The sequence below is a fragment of the Lycorma delicatula genome, chromosome 1, assembly GCF_047948215.1.
Source record: "Lycorma delicatula isolate Av1 chromosome 1, ASM4794821v1, whole genome shotgun sequence".
NCBI lineage: Eukaryota > Metazoa > Arthropoda > Insecta > Hemiptera > Fulgoridae > Lycorma > Lycorma delicatula.
Genome location: NC_134455.1, coordinates 356,081,621 through 356,104,791, shown reverse-complemented (window position 1 = coordinate 356,104,791; position 23,171 = coordinate 356,081,621). Strand labels below are relative to the sequence as shown.

At 33.5% G+C, this 23,171-nt stretch overlaps 1 protein-coding gene across 1 annotated transcript; it reads right to left on the bottom strand.

Annotated features, from left to right (window-relative positions):
* Positions 1–232: 232 nt before the first annotated feature.
* On the bottom strand, positions 233–23,126 carry LOC142317919 (uncharacterized). The gene is made up of 2 exons (XM_075354458.1): positions 22,214–23,126; positions 233–429 (listed from the first exon to the last, which is right to left on the bottom strand). Exons 1-2 carry the CDS (start codon positions 23,124–23,126, stop codon positions 233–235), a joined length of 1,110 nt encoding a protein of 369 aa, XP_075210573.1.
* Positions 23,127–23,171: the final 45 nt, after the last annotated feature.

The window sequence follows — 23,171 nt, the reverse complement described above, 5'->3', positions numbered from 1 at the left end:
AGTTTTCAAGTTAAAAATTTGTTCTGGGCATGACCTATTTGGTCTGAAACCTGCTTGATATTCTGCTAATTTAGGTTCTAATTGCTTTTGTGTTCTATCCAAGAGACACGCTGATAGAATTTTGTATGTGACTGGTACAAGAGAGATCCCTCTATAGTTATTTACATCTGATTTGTTACCTTTTTTAAGCAGTGGGTGGATTAGAGCAATCTTCCAATCATACTGAATTTTTTCAGTTTGCCGTATGTTTAGGATTATTTCTGTAATTTGTTTGAGTGAATTTGGGCTTACATTTTTTCAGAAATTCAGCTACAATTCCATCCTCCCCTGATGCTTTGTTGTTTTTCAGTTTCCTGATGTGTGAATAAATTTCTTCTTGTGTCAATGGCAGTGAAATTGCACCAGAATGAGTTTTCTGGTGCAATTTCACTGCAATGGACAATTTACCACTTTATCACTTTATCACAATTTATCACTTTAATGGACAATTTAGAAGTTTTTAAAAATATGTGGCTAGTTCATGGCAATTTTCATTATTTGTCAAGGCCAATTTACCGTCTTGTTTCTGAAAGCAAAGATTTTGTGGAGAATACCCCTTGATTTGATTCGCGAAGGTCTTATAAAAATTGTGTGTATAGTAATTTTTGAAATTGTCTTCAGTTGGTCATTGATATATTTTCTTTTAGTTTGTCTTAAAGTCTTTGATGTTTGTTTGCAAACTTAGAAAAATTTCTTCTGTGTTTCTTCTGATTTATTGCAATTATAGTTTTTAAATGCCTTTTTTCTTTCTTCTAGTGCGTTCTCACATTCTTGATTACACCAAGGTTGTTTAGGTCTCTTGTGAAGAGGGATTAGGTCTTAAGCTGTTCTGATGATTTTAGGTTGAAATTCCTCCCAGTTTTCTGCAGGTTGTTCTTCCTATTCTGCTGTTATTTTGGAATCTTTGGTTCTGTGTAGATCAAATTTTGGAATCACTGGTGTTTTCCGGTTGAATTTTCTTTTGGGTGTGGATTTGATTTTGATTCTGTTTAAATAATGATCGGAATTGATGTTAGCACCTCTGAGCTCCTGCACATCGTGAATCTCTTTTTGATAGTCCTAAGATATTGCCATGTGATCAATCTGAAATTCTCCTAGATGGTGGATAGGTGATTGCCATGTTTTTTGTTTCTTAGGCTTTTTCCGGAGTGAGGTTGACATAATTTTAAAATTGTTTTGTTGGCATAACTCAATCAGACGTGTGTCATTTTTATTAGTGAATCTATGTGCCGGGTAATCTCCTACTGTCCTCTTGTACTTGCATTCCCTGCCAATTTGCGCATTAAAATCACCGAGCAGAATCTTCACGTCGTCTTTCGGGATTTTGGCCATCTCTGTTTCAAGTTCTTCTCAGAATCTTTCTGTCTTCTCAGGCTCCTTTCTATTGTCACTGTTTGTTGGTGCGTGCACATTAATAAAGGAGTAGTTTTTGTTTGTGTGTTTGATTCTTAAGGTCATAAGTCTATTGTTGATGGGTTTTACCTCTTTTACTGACTCCAAAACTTTTTTGTCTGCAACGAAGGCCATGCCAAACAGTACTGCTCCTTTGCCAGTTTTCTTGTTTGTTCTACTTTTGAAGATTCTATAATTATGGTAGTCTGTTGTTTTTGAGTCTGTGAAGCGTGTTTCTTGCAAGGCGAGAATTTGGATTTTCTGCTTCATGAGTTCCGTTGTGAGATTATGTATTTTCCTGTTTGAATCAGCGTCTGACTGTTTAAAGTACCAATGAAAGTGTGTGTTTTCCGTGGAAGTTTACCAGAGCACTTCAACTTGCTCTCTTGTATAAGTCCAAGCTCCCCAGAATTCGAATGCTTGGTTGCCACTTTAGAGTGGGTGGATCGTCCACCCGGGGTAATTTTATCTTTACTTGTACAAGTCATGTTTGCTTGTAATTAATTTTCTAGCTTTTGCTAGTGGTGTAGAACCAGGGATTGTGAGTTCCTGGAGCTTGTTTACAGCCGCACCTCCTGGTGAACAGACGCTGACCATACTGTTGCTTGTTCCAAGTCAGACGCAGTATGGATTTTGGTTGTCATTTTGGTCCGCGGGTGGTATTTTATTTTCCACCTACCCTGCATATCTGCTGGGCATTCCCCTATCCACCACTGGGGGAAGAGCCAGATGGAGGATTGACGAACCCCACACTGGTATATATATATATATATATATATATATATACGTATTAATTCAGGAATTATCCTTTCATTAATCAAGAATATTTTTAATAATTCCATTATTTTTGGTTTTTTCTATTTTATTTTAAATTTGATGTTTTGAATAGTATTAATAAAGAGAATAAATATACTTATTTTCTATGAGATCATATCAATATATGTTATATATTGCATTAGTATTGACTAATTTTTATGTATTTATTTTTTCATTATAAAATTATTTTTGTGTTTAAGGATTTTAAGCTGCAGATTTCACATTCCTGTGGTAAAAAGCTATTTATTTACTTCTAATGAATTCTAAGAAGTAGACATTCATTAATAATATTTTCAGTTCTTTCGTTTCATAAGTAAAAAGATTTTTTCTGCTTAATGAACTGAACTCTATTTCTAGAAATAAATAGTTTACTTACTTCCATTCCTTTTATGATGACTAATTAATCATGTTAAAAATTAAATTCATCTACTCTTATTATTGCTTTTGTTTGCATGCTAATTAAAATTTGTTTCATCTTTTAATTGTCTACATTTAAAATATTTTCATGATTTTATACATTTTTTTTTGTATAAAATATTTAGGTTACCGATTAGTGTTCAAATACTCTTGGATCCGCGCCCAGCGGCTACCTCGGCAGGTCAGCCAGGCCAGCTGGAGGGAGGTCCAATGTTGAGGCGGTCAGGGAACTTCTTCTGTCTTCTTCTATCTTCTTCTTGGTCTTCTCTAGACGGTGAACGACGATGAGTTGAAAATTTACTCTGGGGTATGCTCTTTTATTGGAGCCTGTGAGTGGTGGGGCTGCAGCGCCGCTATGGTGGAAGCGCGAACGTATACTGTACTCCCGCTGACATCTGAGATGCTAGCGCGTTGCGTCCGCCGATGTTAAGTTAGGCATATATTAGTTAGTTGAAGAAGGTGAAGGGATTAGCCCAAATCAATTTGGTTTTTGGAGGGGACACTCCACCGTATTAGCTGCCAACAAGGTAATAAATTGGGCCCTTGAGGTAAAAAGTGGTACATGGAGAACTAGAAGAATTCCGCTTCTTGTCTCCTTAGATGTTAGAAATGCTTTCGGCACAGTAAAGTGGAGTCAGATTCGTAGGGCATTACAGACAAAAAACATCAGCCTGTACTGGAGGAGACAGGTGGTGAAATACCTTTCAGAAAGGACTTGTACAGTGAATTCACAAGAAGGAGAATTGATATTCAATATATACGGTGGAGTTCCCCAAGGTTCGGTTTTGGGTCCTCTTTTGTGGGTCCTCACCTTTGAAGATGTTCTACAATTGGACTATCCGCCTGGTGTGGAAACAATAGCCTATGCGGATGATTTGGCAGTCCTTGTACAGGGCAAGACGGGATTGGAGGTGCAGGAGAAGGCCAATATTGCAAAGATACATGAAATGTTGCAAGAAAAGGGACTTATGTTATCAATTAATAAATGTAAGTTCATCACGTTTACTGGTAGAAGAGTTATAGAACGTCTGAACATTGTTGTGAATGGGCAGGAAATAATGGAGACAAGCTGCCTGAAATATCTGGGAATTCTCTTTCAGAGAAATTGTGCCTTTTCTGAACATATTAATAGTATATGGAATAAAGTGGACAACATGATAAAAGGGTTAAATATGATCATGTCAACAAAGAAGGCTCCTAGAGCGTCCAAAAGAAAGGTGACAGCATCGGCAGTTGTATCAACTTTATTGTTTGCAGTGCCTGTATGGTGGACTTCATTACGAATCAAGAAAAACAAAAATAGACTTGTGAGAACGCATAGGAGGCTGTTGCTGGGAGTGGTTTCCGCTTACAGAACCTAGTGTCTCCTATGAGGCACTTTGCGTTTTGGCAGCAGTACCTCCAATCGACTTAATGGCCCATTACAGGGTAGATATATCGGAAGGACTGGAAACTCAGGAGGCTAAGCATAGGCTGATAACTAGGTGGAAAGAAAGGTGGAGAGAGGTAGGACGTGCTAGCCGGACAAAACAGCTAATCCCTGACTTTGAGAGTTAGATCAATAGGAAACACGGGGAGGTGGACTTCTTTTTGTCGCAGTACTTTACGAGCCACGGTAATTTTAATTATTACCTTCACAGAGTTGGGAGAAGACAAACGCCGGCCTGTATGTACTGCGGCATTGAGGACGATGCAGACCATACCTTCAAGGAATGCATCAGATGGATACAAAATAGACGGGACACAAATTTATCAACGATGAGACCTGAGGAGATTACGAGTAACAGGCTACATAGTGAGGACAATTGGAAAAGAATTGAAGGAACTATCAGGAATATCTTAACAGTAAAAAACGAAGACGAGAGGAAACTGGGCTTCTAAGTGAATAGATTAGGGTAGGGTGGATAGCCCCAGTGGTGAGGGCTGGCATGCTTAGGTGTGTCAGTTCCAAGGATCCACTGGGGACTCCGAGGGAGAATAGGTCTATACAAGTGTAAAAGACCCATCGATGCGTCACGACTTTCCAAGGTATGGCGTAGCGATACAGAAGGGCAAATGTGACTCAAAAGACCTGATCAGTGGGCCGACCTGCCTTGCCGGACATACAGCCGGTAGGTGGGGAGGCCCATTAGAGTATAACAGGCACTCACCTGGGTGGCGTAATACCAACCAGTCGGACTGGCCCAGGGGAGCAAAGTCAAAAAAAAAAAAAAAAAAAAGTAGGCATATATACTCACCAGGTTGGTCTAGTGGTGAACCCGTCTTCCCAAACCAGTTGATTTGGAAGTCGCGAGTTCCAGCGTTCAAGTCCTAGTAAAGGAACTGTCCTTTACTTGTCCTGTACTTTTATACGGATTTGAATACTTTATCGTGGATACGGGTGTTCTTTGGTAGTTGGGTTTCAATTAACACACATCTCAGGAATGGTCGAACTGATACTGTACCAGACTACACTTCATTTACACTAACATATATCTTCCTAATTCATCCTCTGAAGTAATACCTAAATGGTAATTACTTGAGGCTAAACGGGAGAAAGAAAAAAAATTAGGCATATATGTGGTAACAATGAGAATAAATTTATATCATAACTAAATAAATATTATTTGGTGTAAAAGTTTTTCTCATAAAAATCTTCATGATGGTTTAAATGTTTTTTTTTTTTTTTTTTTTTTTTTTTAAAGTGGTTCACATTATTAGTATTAGTTTATGTTAATTCCAGTTACTTTAGCAATTTTCAATAAAAAAAAAGGTTGGCTAGATAGTTGGCAACTGATAGTTATAGCACATAATTATAAAATATCATAAGATGATAAAAATAAAATATTGATAAAAATTAATACATGAAAAGTAGTGAGGAAAGAATGTTTGGTCTTTGAAATTTAGTGGTGTAGAAAAGAGAATAATTACAGTAAATAAAAAAAGTAGTATGTAATAGAACAAGAAAAAAATTTAGCTAAATGAATTCAAAATGCTGTAATAAGAGAAATCCAGATGAACGATTGGTGTCAAGGGCAAAAGGTGTCTGGAATATACATGACTATGTTTAGGGGAAGAATTACCTGTTGAAGTATAAAGCAGAAAAAAGAAATTGGTATCAGCAATAATATTCTACAGTTGTACATATTTCAATTTGAATTTGATAAATTTTTAAACTTTAAAGAAGAATAAAGCAATAAAAATGACATACCTATGCATTATTATGCTATCTAGAAGAAGTAGAAATGATAGGCTGAACTCACTAGCTTGCAAATGTATAAGAATAGAAAAGTACTTTTAAATTTTAATAAAAGCACTAATTTTACCATACCATTTTTGGTATGGTAAAATTGTACATGATATTTGTAGATAACGTCATATCTGTATGTAGATATGATATTTACCAATATACAGATTTAAGAATAAGAAAGGAATTTTCAGAAGTATTTAGGTAATGTAAATGGTTGCAAAATATGGACGTAGAAAATAAAGAAAACAGGCTTTTGAAGTGAGGTATTATAACAGATTGCTGAAAATTAAGTTGGAAGATTAGAAATTTTAAGATAAGTTGTGAAGAGAGAAGTTTATGGCAGAATCTTGTCAAAAGAAGGACAGGATTTCCTGAGGTAGTGAATTTAATTTTATAAAAAAGTAAAGAGGAAAATGTACTAAAGAGATTTCCTATTGCATAATAAAGAATGAAAAGGGTGTCAAACCAGAAAAATGATTGAGACAGAAAAAAGCCGACAAATATAATTACAAATAACACAAGTTTATATTTTAGTGGATTAAATAAAAAAAAAGAAAAGAATTAGCAAATAGTTTGTAGTATTCTAATCTCACTTCTGAATGAAATCACTGATTTTTATGAAATAGGTATCAAACAATTTGTTGGATCATGTGAACAACCCTAGTATGTGAATCGTTACTTTGAAGGATCCTAATAAAATAATAAGCTTGTTATCATTATTAAATATTTGTTATGTTATATGTATTCTTATCTGAAGTATGGGCTTTCATAAAACATCAGGATGAATTTTCAAGATTCATAACTCGGTTGTCAGATCACTGCTTGGTATGTTTGTATATGTAACGATGCATTTTTATTTCATAAAATAAAAATATTAATATATTATGTGTTTATATTTTTTACTAAACAGCAATCACTTATTATTAAAATATAAAAAAAATTTCATCTTACATCAGACAACAGAACTGATTTTGTGTAACAACATAATACTTCAGCTTATAATAAAGGGGCTTATCATGCTTGTACTGCTATTTTTAATAAATTACTGAAGCATATAAAAAATCCTGAATTTTTTGCATCCCATTAAATATGTAGAATTAAATTTTTTTAGTTGCCTTTTTTGGGATCCCACTTCATCAATTATATAATTCTACAATTACATCAACAACATAACAAAAACAAAAAGACATAAAAAGTAAAAATTTGGAAAACATGAACTCTAACAACCACAAAATTTGTAACAACACAACTTCACTGCCATACTGGTTTCCAGTTTGACAAATTGTTGATGTAATTGCAAAATTATGTACCAACTGATGATACGGGATCCCATAAAAGTCTACTATTGGTATTAGTTTTTTTTTGTTAGATTTTTCTCTTACTTTGTTTGATGGTTAAGTTGCTGTTTTTTTTTTTTTATAAATATGTATATATATTTTATTAGATCAGAATAAACAGAATAAATGAAATAAACAGAATAAACAGAATAAACAGAATAAATGAAGTAGGATGATTTATCTTATTCCAATATGTATGCAGGAGCACTTTCGCGATTTCCATCGCATCATCAGCTGCATTATATATTCATCTCAAATTACATTACAAACTTCGTAAAATATAATAACATATCATGCATTTATTTATTTTATTTAAAATTTAAAATCTTTAATCTTTTTATTTTAAACTTTTGTTCAGTTAAATTAAAAATTAAAACAAAATTTAAAAATATGAAAAATTAATTAAATTAAAATTAATTAGAGTAGGTGGCACCACCATCTATTTTGGCAGGGATGTATAATTTAATATATTTCAATCAGTATAGTTAAATGTTTAAGTTCAGTTAAATGAACAAGATGGATAATTGCTTAACTAAAAATTATTTTTATTTGAATTTTTAATTTGAAATTTTGATTTTAATCTTTAATTTTAATTTGATTTTATGCCTTGATGTCATATTTTTACATATTTAAACATTTTTACAATTTAATTTTTAATGTTAATTTTAATTAATTTTTCTTATTTTTAAATTTTGTTTTAATTTTTAATTTAACTAAATGAAAGTTTAAAATAAAAAATAAAAAGATTAAAGGTTTTAAATTTTAAATAAAATAAATAAATGCAAATGTTATTATATTTTACGAAGTTTGTAATGTAATCTAAGATGAATATATAATGCAGCTGATGATGCGAGGAAATTGCGAAAGCACTCTTGCATATATAGTGGAATAAAGTAAGTCATCTAGCTTTATTTATTCTGTACTTTAGTTGATCTAATAAAATAAATATATTTGTATATAGTACAAAGGAGTATGATTCTTAAAGGAATTGAAAAAAAATATATATGTATGTATATTATACTACATGTTTGTATTAATAATTGGAATTAACTGTGCTTAGAAATGGTAATGGTAGTTACCTAATAAAAATTATTTTGTTATTAAATATTCAAGCAAGTTTTAATAACTATTCTATAATTCCTCATATTAACCAAAACACTCTTTTTCATTGTAAAACTGAACTTATCAAACATTTTTTCCTGAAAAAAAAGTTTTTGGAACAATGAAAAATTAGTTTATTAGTGAAATATTTATGAAGTAATTAAAAATTTACATTTGTATTACACTTTTATTTTTAATTGTGCTGTGTCACAACAAGCTATAAGTCCAACTACAGTTTGACAGTTGGATTGGTTGGTCAGTTACATGATAGAACAATTCTAACACAGTGCTGCTTCATTGAACCCCGACAGCAAATGTACAGTAGTAAGATGGGCATTCAAATTCTGTTATCAGCAGTTATTCATTTAATTAGATATGATCTAGCCTAATAATATCATAGAAGTGCTATCATAATAAATATTTTCTGTTAAAATTAAAAAAGAAACAAACTGATTTACGTTATGTGGAAGACTTATAGATGTGAAAAAATTAATAATATGCTTCTTTGTGATAAGCCACATTATCTGTTTTAAAAACATTACTTCACAACAATGTGTCACATATTATGTAAACAGAAGAAGCTACTGCCATAATTTACAAGGATATAATTAAACAAACAGGTTAATAAACTATTTGATGTACTAACATTAGCTTCTCTGTATCAATTGTAATAGTTACAAGTAGCTAATACAAGTACAGCCATACAGTTGATTTAGAAGTCGAGAGTTCCAGCGTTCAAGTCCTAGTAAAGTCAGTTGTTTTTACACGGATTTGAATACTAGATCATGGATACTGGTATTCTTTGGTGGTTGGGTTTCAGTTAACCACACATCTCAGAAACGGTCGAACTGAGACTGCACAAGACTACACTTCATTTACACTCATAGATATCATCCTCATTCATCCTCTGAAGTATTATCTGAACCGTAATTACTGAAGGTTAAACAGGAAAAAGAAAGAAAAAAGTACAGCCGTACAAGAGAATAAGAAAATAAAAAAAAATATTACAATTTCTCTTCTTTTTTTGTAATTCAAGACAAAGTGATTTCAGAGAAAGTTATGTTGCATCTTAAAAATTCAACCTTTTAGAAACTTGTTACTTAAAAAAGAGATGCAAAAAAAAAATTATTTTTAGTCTGAAATAAATTTTTAATGGAATCTTATTACTATACTAATAAAATTTATTCTTCAAACATTAATAAATCTAACTTAGGATACATTTTTTAAGATTGCTGTGTGTGCAATCGATACTATATCATTTAATATAATATTTTTTATATTTATATAGATCCACAGATAACTGATGTTTATTATACAAACAAATCCAAGAGACACAAAACTTGGCAAATTCATATTTTGCCTAAAGCAACCTCTGTTCTGTTACAGTAAGTTCACTAGAAATGTAATGAAATAAATAAACATTGCTTGCTGACAAAAGGGTTGAGGAGAGAGAAAGGGCGAGAAAGAGAGAGAGAGAGAGAGAGAGACAGGGGAAAGAGAGAGAGAGAGAGAGAGAGAGAGAGAGAGAGAGAGAGAGAGAGAGCGAGAGTTAATGGCAAAGAGCCAAATTTGTGACCTCTGCATAATATTGCAAAATAAGTGCAATTCAGAATGGGTTAGAAATATGTTATTCTAGAGCATCATTTAGTTTACTCTGAAATGAACAATGTTTTGTATTTGTTTCTTTATCATTTTACTTAATGATAATAACAGTAATAATAATAATAATAAATAATATAATAATATTACTATTATTACTCAGAATAATTGAAAAATTTTGAATAATGTCATGATGAAATCCTACATGTCTTGAACTTAAATAGTTCACTGGAACCTACAAACTGCTGATGTATATTCAACGTAGATTTATGAATTCCTAATGATGAAATAAAATTTAAAATAATGTATTTATTTTGTATTACCAATGATAAATCTAAGTAATAAGTTTTAATATAAATGAAATATATAAGACTTACTTAACATAGTTTTATTGCCTGTGCATAGCTAAAAAAAGAACAGATCAATTAAGCAAATAATCTGTAGCAAGACTTTCTATAAAAACCAACAAAAGCCAATCTTTGTAAATTTTATTACTTCAAAGCACTGATTCTCAACCTTTTTAGATTCTCCATGTAAGGAGAAACTTTTAAATGAAAAACAAACCCAACCATCTGATTAATTTATTTTATTTTCATTTGAACTTATAGATGTAAGTAAAATGTTTATTATAAATGATTTTTTTCTCTTATAAAATGTTTTGTTATTTTTTACGTGTAAAGTTGTGATGTTAATATTTGTACACTTGAAGCATCATATCTTATAGCATTAAGAATAACTAAGATATTTTCATATAATCCCAGAAAACCTCAACTTGACTGCTGCAAATGATATGGTCAGTGTTTTAATAGATGTGGAAGAAGCAAAAATCTGAAAAAATTCCGCTTTCTAATGATACAGTATCAAGGCGAATCGATGACTAGGCTACCAATGTTCAACATCAGATAATTCAGCAAGTGAGTTGAAGTGAATTTTTTAATATTCAATTTGATGAATCAATTTGATATTCAATTTTTTTTTGTGAGATATAAGTGCGATTTGGAAGTCGAGAGTTCCGCGTTCAAGTTCTAGTAAAGTTAGTTATTTTTACACAGATTTGAATACTAGATCATGGGTACGGGTTTTCTTTGGTGGTTGGGTTTCAATTAACCACACATCTCAGGAATGGTCAAACTGAGACTGTTCAAGACTAAACTTTATTTACACTCTTACATATCATCCTCTGAAGTATTATCTGAATGGTATTTACCAGAGGCTAAACAGGAAAAAGAAAGAAGGGACAGATTAATCAAAGAGATTATGCTGTTTTGCAACTCAATACCTGGTCAAGCAACAGGACAATGTCTTTTTGATGTTTCTGATGAAGCTATTAAAATCTATAACATAAATTTAGTAAAATGCATTGCATTATGTAATGGTGGTGCAAAGGCGATAACAGGAAGAAACAGTAGATTTCAGAGAAAACTAAAACTTTGTTTTATATAGTGGAGTAACGGACGCACTACTTCCTTCACAGACATGCTCTCGCCACAAATAATGTGCCGGAAAATCTGAAACAAATTGTTTTTAAAGCTGTAAAAATGGTTAATTTTAACCATTTCACATCATCAGAGCATGATGTGTGATTCATTACTTTTCATCTATGTTCTTACACTAATCATAATTTTTAAGGAATTCTATTTATCATGGCTCCCAAACTTTTCTGAGTCGCGGCACTGTTTTTTAATTAAAATTTTTCGATGGCGCCTAATGACTGCTAGTTTTTTTTTGTCTTCAGTCATTTGACTGGTTTGATGCAGCTCTCCTAGATTCCCTATCTAGTGATAGTCATTTCATTTTGGTATACCTCCTACATCCTACATCCCTAACAATTTGTTTTACATATTTCAAATGTTGCCTTCCTACACAATTTTTTCCTTCTACCTCACCCTCTAATATTAAAGCGATTATTCCAGGGTGCCTTAATATGTGGCCTATAAGTCTGTCTCTTCTTTTAGCTAAATTTTTCCAAATGCTTCTTTCTTCATTGATTTGCCGCAACACCTCTTCATTTGCCACTTTATCCACCCATCTGATTTTTAACATTCTCCTATAGCACCACATTTCAAAAGCTTCTGATCTTTTCTTCTTAGGTACTCCGATTGTCCAAGTTTCACTTCCATATAAAGCGTTGCTCCAAACATATACTTTCAAAAATCTTTTCCTGACATTTAAATTAATTTTTGATGTAAACAAATTATATTTCTGACTGAAAGCTTGTTTTGCCTGTGCTATTCGGAATTTTCTATCGCTTCTGCTTTGTCCATCTTTAGTAATTCTTCCCAAGTAACAAAATTCTTCTACCTCCATAATCTTTTCTCATCCTGTTTTCACATTCAGTGGTCCATCTTCGTTATTTCCACTACATTTCATTATTTTCATTTTGTTCTTGTTTATTTTCATGCAGTAGTTCTTTCATCCATGCTGTTCATTGTTTCTTCTAAATCCTTTTTACTCTCAGCTAGAATTACTATATCATCAGTAGCATCTCTATCTTTTCACCTTGTACTATTACTCAGGATCTAAATTGTCCTTTAACATCATTAACTGCTAATTCTATGTAAAGATTAAAAAGTAAAGAGGATAGGGAACATCCTTGTCGGACTCCCTTTCTTATTACGTCTTCTTTCTTATGTTCTTGAATTATTACTGTTACTGTTTGGTTTCTGTAAACGTTAGCAATTGTTCTTCTATCTCTATATTTGAACCCTAATTTTTTTAAAATGCTGCAGACTTTATTCCAGTCTATGTTATCGAATGCCGTTTCTAGGTTTATAAATGCCAAGTACGTTGGTTTGTTTTTCTTTAATCTTCCTTCTACTATTAATCTGAGGCCTAAAATTGCTTCCCTTGTCCCTATACTTTTTCTGAAACAAATTGGTCTTCTCCTAACACTTTTTCCACTTTCCTCTCAATTCTTCTGTACAGAATTCTAGTTAAGATTTTTGATGCATGACTAGTTAAGCTAATTGATCTGTATTCTTCACATTTATCTGCTCCTGCTTTCTTTGGTATCATGACTATAACACTCTTTTTGAAGTCTGATGAAACTTCCCCTTTTTCATAAATATTACACATCAGTTTGTGTAATCTATCAATCGCTTCCTCACCTGCACTGCACAGTAATTCTACAGGTATTCTGTTTATTCCAGGAGCCTTCCTGCCATTCATATCTTTTAACTCTCTTAAATTTAGAGCTCAGTATTGTTTCTCTCCTTTCATCCTCTTCGACTTCCTCTTCTTCCTCTATAACACCATTTTCTAATTCATTTCCTCGGTATAACTCTTCAATATATTCCATCCACCTATCGACTTTGCCTTTTGTATTATACATCGGTGTACCATCTTTGTTTAACACATTATTAAATTTTAATTTATTACCTCAAAATTTTCCTTAACTTTCCTGTATGCTCCGTCTATCTTACCAATGTTCATTTCTCTTTCCACTTGTGAACACTTTTCTAATCCACTCTTCTTTCTCTAATTTGCACTTCCTGTTTATAGTATTTCTTAATTGTCTATAGTTCCTTTTACTTTCTTCATCACTAGCATAATTATATTTTCTACTTTCATCCATCAGCTGCAATAAATCGTCTGAAATCCAAGGTTTTCTAACCTTCTAATGTGGCTTTCCAACCAGTGAGGTAAAACCATAGTTTAAGTAAATGTCATTGTGCAATTTTGTCTTTTTACCAATCGATTCACTGGATGTGGATTGCTCACTTCGTTTTTTAAAAAAATTTTCCATTCTGGATAAGAATCTAATTAAAAAAAGAACACACAGAACAGTTACACCGTTTGATCGCTCACTAAAAAACCAAAAATTTAATTATTGTTTTCACGAAACTACACTTTTAAAGACTTAAATAAAAGTATCAGACGCACGATTTGCATTCAAAAGTAAATTGATGTTCTGAAATCCCTTACGCCTCTTTTATTCTGCTGAGAGCACAATGTGTTCAAACATATCATACACATGTTCGAATATTACGTTTTCAAAGCAACTATTATGCAACCAAACCAAATTACAAGGAGCAAATATATATCAAGTTGGAACCTGTAAATTACTCATGTTTATGCACTTCATACGTGCATGTTCATACCTATCGCTGTCAACACAGGCAAATAGTTATAACTAGGTTTCATTGGGTATTGGTTGGGAGGGGGGGCCAAATATTCATTATATTATATTTTCTTTTTACTTTTTGGGTATCGTGGAGCTAAAAATGTTGAGAATCACTGCTCTAAAATTAAAACGCCAGGAAAGTAAAAAAAAAATTTAATAACTTATGTTAAATCTTTACAGAAAAGTTTTTAGGCGATGGAGAGAGTTTTTATTCGTAAATTTATTGTATAGCAATGGTTTGTTTTATCCTTTTTTTGAGAAATATATCAATGAAATGAAAGATATTGTGACAGACTTCATTAAACGTAATTCGATACCGTTTTATACTAATAACATAAATTTATGAATCTTGTTTATTATTGTTGTGTTTTCTCATCACGTCTACCCAGTAAATTTTTTATAATAATAATGATAATAATAATAAAACAAAATCAAAGCCATTAACTCCTGGTGTGTGCCAGTTCTTACAGTTCTTACTCATTTGGAGTTGTTCATTGGTCCCAGAGAGATCTTGAAAACCTGAACATCTTGGTAGCACAACATTAACAAAATACAGGATGCATCACCCTAAATCCGCAGTAAAATGTTTGTATTTCTCTCATAAAGTAGGTGGTAGAGGCCTATTCGACCTGAAGTCACTTAACAGACTGATTGCATCAATGAAGAGATATTTTCTCTCCAAGTCTGAAACATCATCATTGCACAAAGCAATAGTTACGTCTGACAAGGGCTACACCCCCCCTCTAAAACTGTATGACGACAATTTCTACCCCAATACCATTACATTCAGTGATAGGATCTAAGCATGGAAATCTAAGGCACTCCACGGTAGGTTTCCCCATTCTTTTGAAAATGGCCGATAAGGACGTATCTACTTGTTGAATAAAGGACCGGTCACTATTTGGAGAAATTGAAAGGTTTATCATGCCATCCAGAACCAGGTCATTGCGATAAACAATTACAAAAGTTCGTAGAAAATCAGGACATCAGTGATGAGTGCAGAGTATACAATCAGTCATCAGAAACAATTGATCATTTGATAACTGGATGATCCAACGTGGCTAACACGGAATATCTGGATCGCCACCATCTTACAGTAAAAATTATTCATCAGGCATTAGCATTAAAATTAGGACTTTTAGATGACAGGAAGCACTGTCCTTATTATGAATATAAGGTCAGACCTACACTGAAAAATGAGCATGAGCATTATAGACTGTATTATGATCTCCCCATACATACTGACAAATTTATTGCTGCAAATACGGCAGACATGGTTCTACACAACATTAGAGAAGAAACTGCTCTTCTCATTGATGTCATTCAGCCTTCTTATCACAACATTAATAACGCTGAAACAAATAAAATAATCAAGTACACCCTCTGGCAATAGAATATAAAGAAATTTACAGACTGAACTCAATAGAAGTTATTCCCATTGTGATAACACCAACTGGATTAATTAACAAAAATTTAAAGAAATACATAGAAAAGGTTGACCTGGATCTTAAAGTCATAATTCCAAAAGCCCAAAAATCAGTAATTCTGGAGACGTGCAGGATTGTACGTACTGTGTTAAATGCACCACAACACTGAATGAGGTATGCCCAGTGGTCCCTCATACTAAAATTACGGATGTGATGTCAGAGACAAAAAACAAAAATAATAATAAAAATAATATTTTTTTCTTTAAAAATTATTTAGAATGAGCTACAGGTGCGTATTATAAAAAAAAAAAAAAAAAAGTACAAAAAATAAGCGTATTAAAACAGATTATAATTGAATTTTGTAATATACGGAGTTAATTTTTTAGTGAATAATTTATACGAAGATATGTAACGTATGATACGCTTCCCATCGGAAAATGTTTTTAAAGAGCAAAGAAAAGAGTTTTTTTGATCAGGATGGACCCAAGGGTGTAATCCGTCAGCGGTTTAGTCGTATATTTTAAGTACGCCGCTATAAATCCCACTATTAGTCTGGCATGCGGTCAGACCCTAAGATCTAAGCCGGCCGATCTCTCCCTCCTGTTAACAGAAGAGTCTGACCATTCTACTGCATCGCATTAACATTGTCGCCCGAGCCGAAACATATATACAAGTCCAGGGCATATGTTGTTTTCGCCTTTTGTTTCTGTGGATATGTAGCTACACGCTTTGATTTATTTTTGTACAGTTGTTTAATTGTATGGAATTTTTTTTTTACTATAACGTTGCATAACATTTTTTTTGAATTTACAAATAAAATAGAATAAATACTATTCGAAATATAGTTCGAAAAATAGAAACTTCTTACGCTTTAATGAGTTTGCTTGTTATAGGATATATAAAATATATTAAAAAAACGAATAAACAGTAAAAATTTAGAAAAATAAATTAAAGATTAAAAAAAAGTTAAAATATTCACTAAAAGGATAATATTACTAATGATTATAATGGTAATTCTTTTACTGTAAACATAATAAAATTAGCTTCATAAAAAAATTGTCTTCATAATAAAATTAACTTTTTAATAATTATTATCTTGGACGGAGACATAACCAATAGAGGCGATTTTTCTTTATGACGTCCATGAAACATTTCTCTTATGTGATTTTATTATGTCTGCTTCTGACATAAAAACATATTTTGCTTCTGCTTCTGCTTCAATACAAATTTTTTATTGAAGTGTATAAAAATAAAGATTCCAATAAATATTACGAAATAATGTCATTAACTGAACTCTAATGATCAAAGTACACTTCTAACTAGAAATTTCATAAATATATATTAACATATATGCTGATAAAATGGATTGTAATTAATTATATATCAGAAACAAAGAGGATGTTAAAAATTAAGACTAAAAAAAACGAGAAATATAATTTAAGAGGAATTAAAAAAACGACTAAATAAATAATTATAGTTATAATGAAAGAAGTTCTTTATTAAATTGAGAAATTGAGATTAAAAAAAGAGTTAAAAGAATAACTTTGTAGGAAGGGGATTTTAAATGTTATATGTAAAGAAACACACTTTACAAAATATGCTTTGCTGAATAATTGTACAAGCTCGAACTTGTACAAAGCTATTTGCTTGTTTTTTTTTTCACTGAAAATATGTCAATGTCTTGAAGAATTTATATGAAAGCTGAGTAACGGAAGTATGATTATAAATTTAACATAGAATAATATAAATTATGGTATACTGCTAACATGGAAAATAATATTTTAGAAACGCAAGTTTAATCAAATTAGTTATTTTAGAAAGTTAATTTAAAGAATACATTAAATTTATTACAAAACTTACCTCCTCAAGTAGTAAAAACTTAAATAAGTATATTTTTTTCTTCTTCCTAATGTTTTATATATATATTTTATCTGACACTAAACAAGAACTTAACTAACCCAACGGGGTGGTCAATCGGTGCCTACCACCGTGGCCCAAGTGGTAGCGTCTCGGCCTTTCAGCCGGAGGTACTGGGTTGGAATCTCCCGGTCAGGCGTGGCATTTTTCACATGTGCTACAAAACATTCATCTCATCCTCTGCGGAAAGAAATACTTAACTGCGGACCCGGAGGTTAAACAAATAATCTAAGTAAGGGTTAGTCTATCGGTGAACTCGTCATCGCAAATCAGCTGATTTTTCGAAGTGGAGAGTTCTAGGGTTCAATTCCTAGTGAAGGTAGTTTTGTACAGATTTGAATACAGATCGTGGATATCGGTGTTCTTTGGTGGTTGGGTTTCAATTAATCACAAATCTCAGGAATGGTAAACCTGAGACTTATAAAAGATTACACTTCATTTACATTCGTACATATCATCCTCATTCATCCACAGAAGTCCCTTACGGTGGTTCCGGAGGCTAAAACAGAAAAAGAGAGAAGCAAGAATTTACTTGAATGTACAAACTTTCTTTAATTACAAAATAAAAAAAACAAAAACTTTTTAACAAAGTATTGAGTTAAATTTCAGCAGTCATGACACACTTTTATTAGATAAATAATATAAAAATCTGATGTAGACACTACATGACTTCCTTGTACGCCTATTAAATTACATATACATATTTTTTTAAAATGAAAAGTACATTTACAACGTTTATTTCATTTATAACTTCTGATATTTTTTCATATTTTTTTTTTGTTGTTGTTATTGAATTATTATTTATTGTACATTTTTTATTTACAATCAGAAGTTAATAATTATTAATAAATCAATAAATTAAAAAAAAAGTTAAAAAAAAGACGAAGTCCGATTCAAACCGATGTGCCTTCGCTTTGTATGATCCAAATATTTCTTTAATTACAATTTTATTTGGCTATAACTCTGGAACCAATGAAAATAAGTACCACTTATGGTATATCCCTGAAAAGCTCTTAATGTGGGCTTATTAATGATGCAGTTCAAAAGTCCAAAATCCAAGTTGTTTGGATTTTGGACTTTTTTGGACACTTTTGGTTTAGTCGATTGAAATCAAAAGGGGAAGTGCACAACTAGATGTTACAATAGTCCTAAATCCAAAATTTCAACATTCTACGGTTAATCGTTTTTGAGTTATGCGAGATACATTCGTACGTACGTACACGTCACGCCGAAACTAGTCAAAATGGATTCAGGGATGGTCAAAATGGATATTTCCGTTGAAATCTGAAAACCAAAATTTTTCGCAAATACAATACTTCCTTGTACTGACAAGGAAGTAAAAATTAGGATTTATGTTGTGGAATCTGAAAGGACTTTACAAATATTAGTTTTTTTCCAAATTGACGTGTTGTCCTACCTGGTGTAACAATATATTGTATCTGCATTTTATTTAATTTACTTCTAAATATTTCATTTTTATTTTTATCTATCAAAATAATTTCGTTTCGATAAGAAGTTATATCATTCTCCGTTTTAGAAATTAATTTTTCCAGTATTACTTTGTTTTGAAGCAAATTTTATAGGAGTTACTTCCTTGAGGTTATTAATATATAATTACGTTACCTTACTTTTATTTTACGTTTTTACACTAATCATAATTTTTTAAGTTTTTATCTACTAAACTTCTAAAAGCAATTATGGTTTTCTTAATTTTTACACCCAAAACGGTTACTCAAGTTCCAGGCGATTGATATTGAAATTTTTTTCCTTTTTCATTAGCGGATGAAGAATTAATTCAAAATATTTTGAATATATATATATATATATTTTTAATACCTTTTTAAAATTATGTATTGTTCATCCTATGTAATGATTAACTTTTTATTTTTCTTGATATAAGTCTTGCACAGTATTTTAAATTTATCATGAATATGAGCATATTTTTATTGCTATGTCGTGGAACAACATGAAGAAATATAGTGTATGTTATCTAATTTTTACTTCCTTGTAGGAAGTAAAGGAAGAAAAAGAAAAATTCGGTGGAAAAGTTTCGGCGTGACGTCTGTACGCACGTGCGTACGTATATATCTCGCGTAACTCAAAAACGATTAGCCGTAGGATGCTGTGCACCTCACTTTCAGATTGCAATCAACTGAACCAAAAGTATTCAAAAAAGCCCAAAATCCGAAAAAATCTGGATTTCGTACCTTTTCGTAACTGCAGTAATAAGCCCTCATTGAGAAATTTTCAACAATATATCATAACTGGTATTTATTTTCATTGGTTCCAGAGGTATAGCCAAATAAATGTTTAATTAATGAAATATTGGATCTTAGAAGGGAAAGGCACATCGGTTCGAATCAGACTTCATCTAATTTTTTTTTTTTTTTTTAATTTAAATATATTGATTTATTAATAATTATTAACCTCTGATTGTAAAAAGAGTTTTACGATATATAATAATTCAATAATAATAATAATAATAATAATAATAATAATAATAATAATAATAATAATAATAATAATTTTTTTTTTTTTTTTTTTTTCACTCTACTCCCCTGGGCCGGTCCGACTGGTTGGTATTTCACCACCCAGGGGAGTGTCTGGTAAACTCTAACGAGCCTCTCCGCCTACCGGCTGAACGTCCGGCATGTCAGGTCGGCTCGCCGGTGTCAGCTCTTTTGAGTGATTTTCTGTTTGCCCATTTGGAAACCACGACATACCTCAAATAGCCGTAACGTGGCACCGGGTCTTTTCTTACTCTTCTTCTTCATCGGAACCTATCTAAACCCTTGGAGTCCTCAGTGGATCATTGAGAACGACACACCTCAGCGTGCCGTCTCTCATCACTGAGGCTGTCCACCCTACCCTATTCTACACTAGTAACCTAGTCGCCTTTCATCTATATCCTTCTCTGTTAATACTGCTACTATAAATTCCGTAACTTTCTTCCAGTTTATTTCGCTCTTCAACATGTGCTCTAGGACCTCTGCTGGTCTCATACCTATTATGCCACAGTTCCTCCTTTTAATTGCCCACCTCTCGCAGCAGAAAAATGTGTGTTCTGCATTGTCAATTCTCTCACAGTACATACATTCTGGACCTGGCCTTCTTCCAACACGATGGAGGTACTCATTGAAATTGCCGTGACCTGTAAAAAACTGCGTGATATGATAATTTAACTCACCATGTTCCCTGTCTAACCATAGTGTAAGATCTGGAATCAGCTCCTTCGTGCGTCTGGCTGGTCCATCCTCCTGCCATATATTTTGCCATCTATGTCTAAGTCTATCTTTTGGTTCATTTGCTTCGAGGCCTTGCGCCCTGTCGATTCTATTTAGGGCCATTAAGTCTATTGGTGGCACCCCAGACAACACGCACAACGCCTCATAGGAGACCGTCCTGTAAGCTGAAACAACCCCCAGCAACAGCCTCCTATGAGTACTAACCAGTCTGTTCAAATTTGTTCAAATGGCTGAGTGCCACCACACTGGTACTGCATATAACATCATAGATGTCACTGTGGACGCTATCGCCCTTCGCTTAGTGGGTCTTGGAGCTCTCTGCGAAGACATTATTATATTCAAATTCTTAGTCATCTGTTCACCTTTGGCACATATGTCTATTATATGCTGGGTGAACCGGCAATTCCTCTCATAAGTCACACCCAGGTATTTAATCTTTTCGACCTCTGTTATTTGTTGGTTTCCAATTTGGATGGCCGGACGGTCTAAAATCCCTCTTCCCTGTGAACATAATATATTTACATTTTTCTATTGCCAGCTGGAGTTCCCTCTCTTTCAACCAATTATATATCGTCCGTAACGTGTTGTTAGCACTCTCTTGTACATCGACAGTTGTTTTACCCTTGATGAGTATCGCCAGGTCATCGGCATAGGCAATTACTTGTACCCCATCCCGATAGTCTAGTCTTAATATCCCATCGAAGGCCAGTATCCAGAGTAAGGGTCCCAGTACAGACCCCTGTGGCACACCGCCATAAATATTGAAACGTAGGCACTCACTCTGCGTCTCCACCAAGCATTCTCTATTTGAGAGGTATTCCCCTATCTGCCTTCTTAAATAAGGACTGATACCTTTTTCCACTAATGCCCTATTTATTGATTCCCACTAAATAGAACCGAATGCATTTTTACATCTAAATCTATGAATAGGGGAATACGCCTCGTTCTCCATGTGCCGCTCCTAGTATCCTTAGCCCAGTCGATCACCTTTGTCGCCGCCTGTATCGTCGAACGACCCTTCATGAATCCAAACTGATTTCCACTAATGCCTATTCCTTCCTCAAGTTCCTTAAAGATTCGGCCAGCGAGCATCTTCTCCACTACCTTCGCCATGGTATTTAAAAGACTCAATCGTCTGTATAAAGGTTCTCCATTCTCATTTGAGCCTTTTGGGATAAACACCACCCTAGATTCCTTCCAGATTCCTGGAAATGTCTTGTTTTCTAATCCATGGCTGGCAACATCAAGCATTTCATAAGGAATTCTCTTTATCAGCCCTTTAAGGAGTGCCGCTGGAATTCCGTCTGGACCCGGGCTCTTCCTATTACCCAGTTGTGCTACAGCCAAGTGCAGTTCAGAGAACGTGAAGCGTCTGGGTTCACAATCTATAACATTTCCTGCAGTTTCTACTCTACCGGGGAATAGCTCATTAAATTGTTGTTCTACCTGCTCATTATTTAATACGGGCAGACGCCTTCCAAATCGCTTAGTGATTATTTTGTATGCCTGTCCCCAGGGGTCTCCGTCTAACTCCTCGCAGAGTCTGTGCCATTGTTTTTTCTTAGACATACGAATAGCTTTGTTTAAGGCCCGTCTGGTCTCTTTATAAGCCAGAGATGCCTCCTTGTACTCCTGTCCGCCTCGCATTCTGAGTCTCTGCTTCCTTCTTCTGCGCGATTGTAGGAGCCCTCTCAGTGTTTCAATCTCCATATTCCACCAATACACTGAGTGTCTATTGGCTCTTCTGTGAGCTACTCTGCCCATTTCTTGTCTTATAACATTAGTCAGGGCAACTGGTGTCAGATTCTCTATGTTGATAATCCTTTCGGCCGTTCTATCGATTATGATCTCGATCTGTTCCTTTGTAAAACTACTATAGGGCATTTTCTCTCTAGTCACATAGTCTGAGCCTTTTATGGTAATCATAGTGGCATGATGGTCACTCGCCACATCATGTGGTAACACTCGCCAGTCCCAGTGTTCCCTACTCCATCTATCATCTATGATTGTTAAGTCCAAGACTGACGAGTGTCCTCTCGCCTCATATGTAGGGGTGCCATCATTTACACAATGACAGCTAATTGCCCCCATCATATCCGTAAGGATCTCACCTCTGCGATTGGTGTATGCGCTCCCTGCTGCAATCGCTTTACTATTGAAGTCACCTAGAATAATGACTTTCTTCCTAGCGTTATTTACTACTCCTTGTATTATGTCTAGTCTTCTAGTAAATTCATGTATGTCACAGTTTGGAGACACATAGGCACCAATCGCTAGTGTTGAATCCGACTCCACCGCCAACATGCCTCCAGATCTGGACGTCAATCTCCATGCTATCCTGCCACTTACATCCATAATTGCCACGTCACCATTTGTATCCACCATCCAGCCTGATCTAGCAACAAGGTACTTGTTTGGCTCCGTGATTATCAGTAAATCAGCCCTCTGCTCTATGACCAGTTTACTAACCAAATCATGAGACATGGTGCTTCTGTTTGCGTTAACCATTATCACCCTAAGCATTTAAAT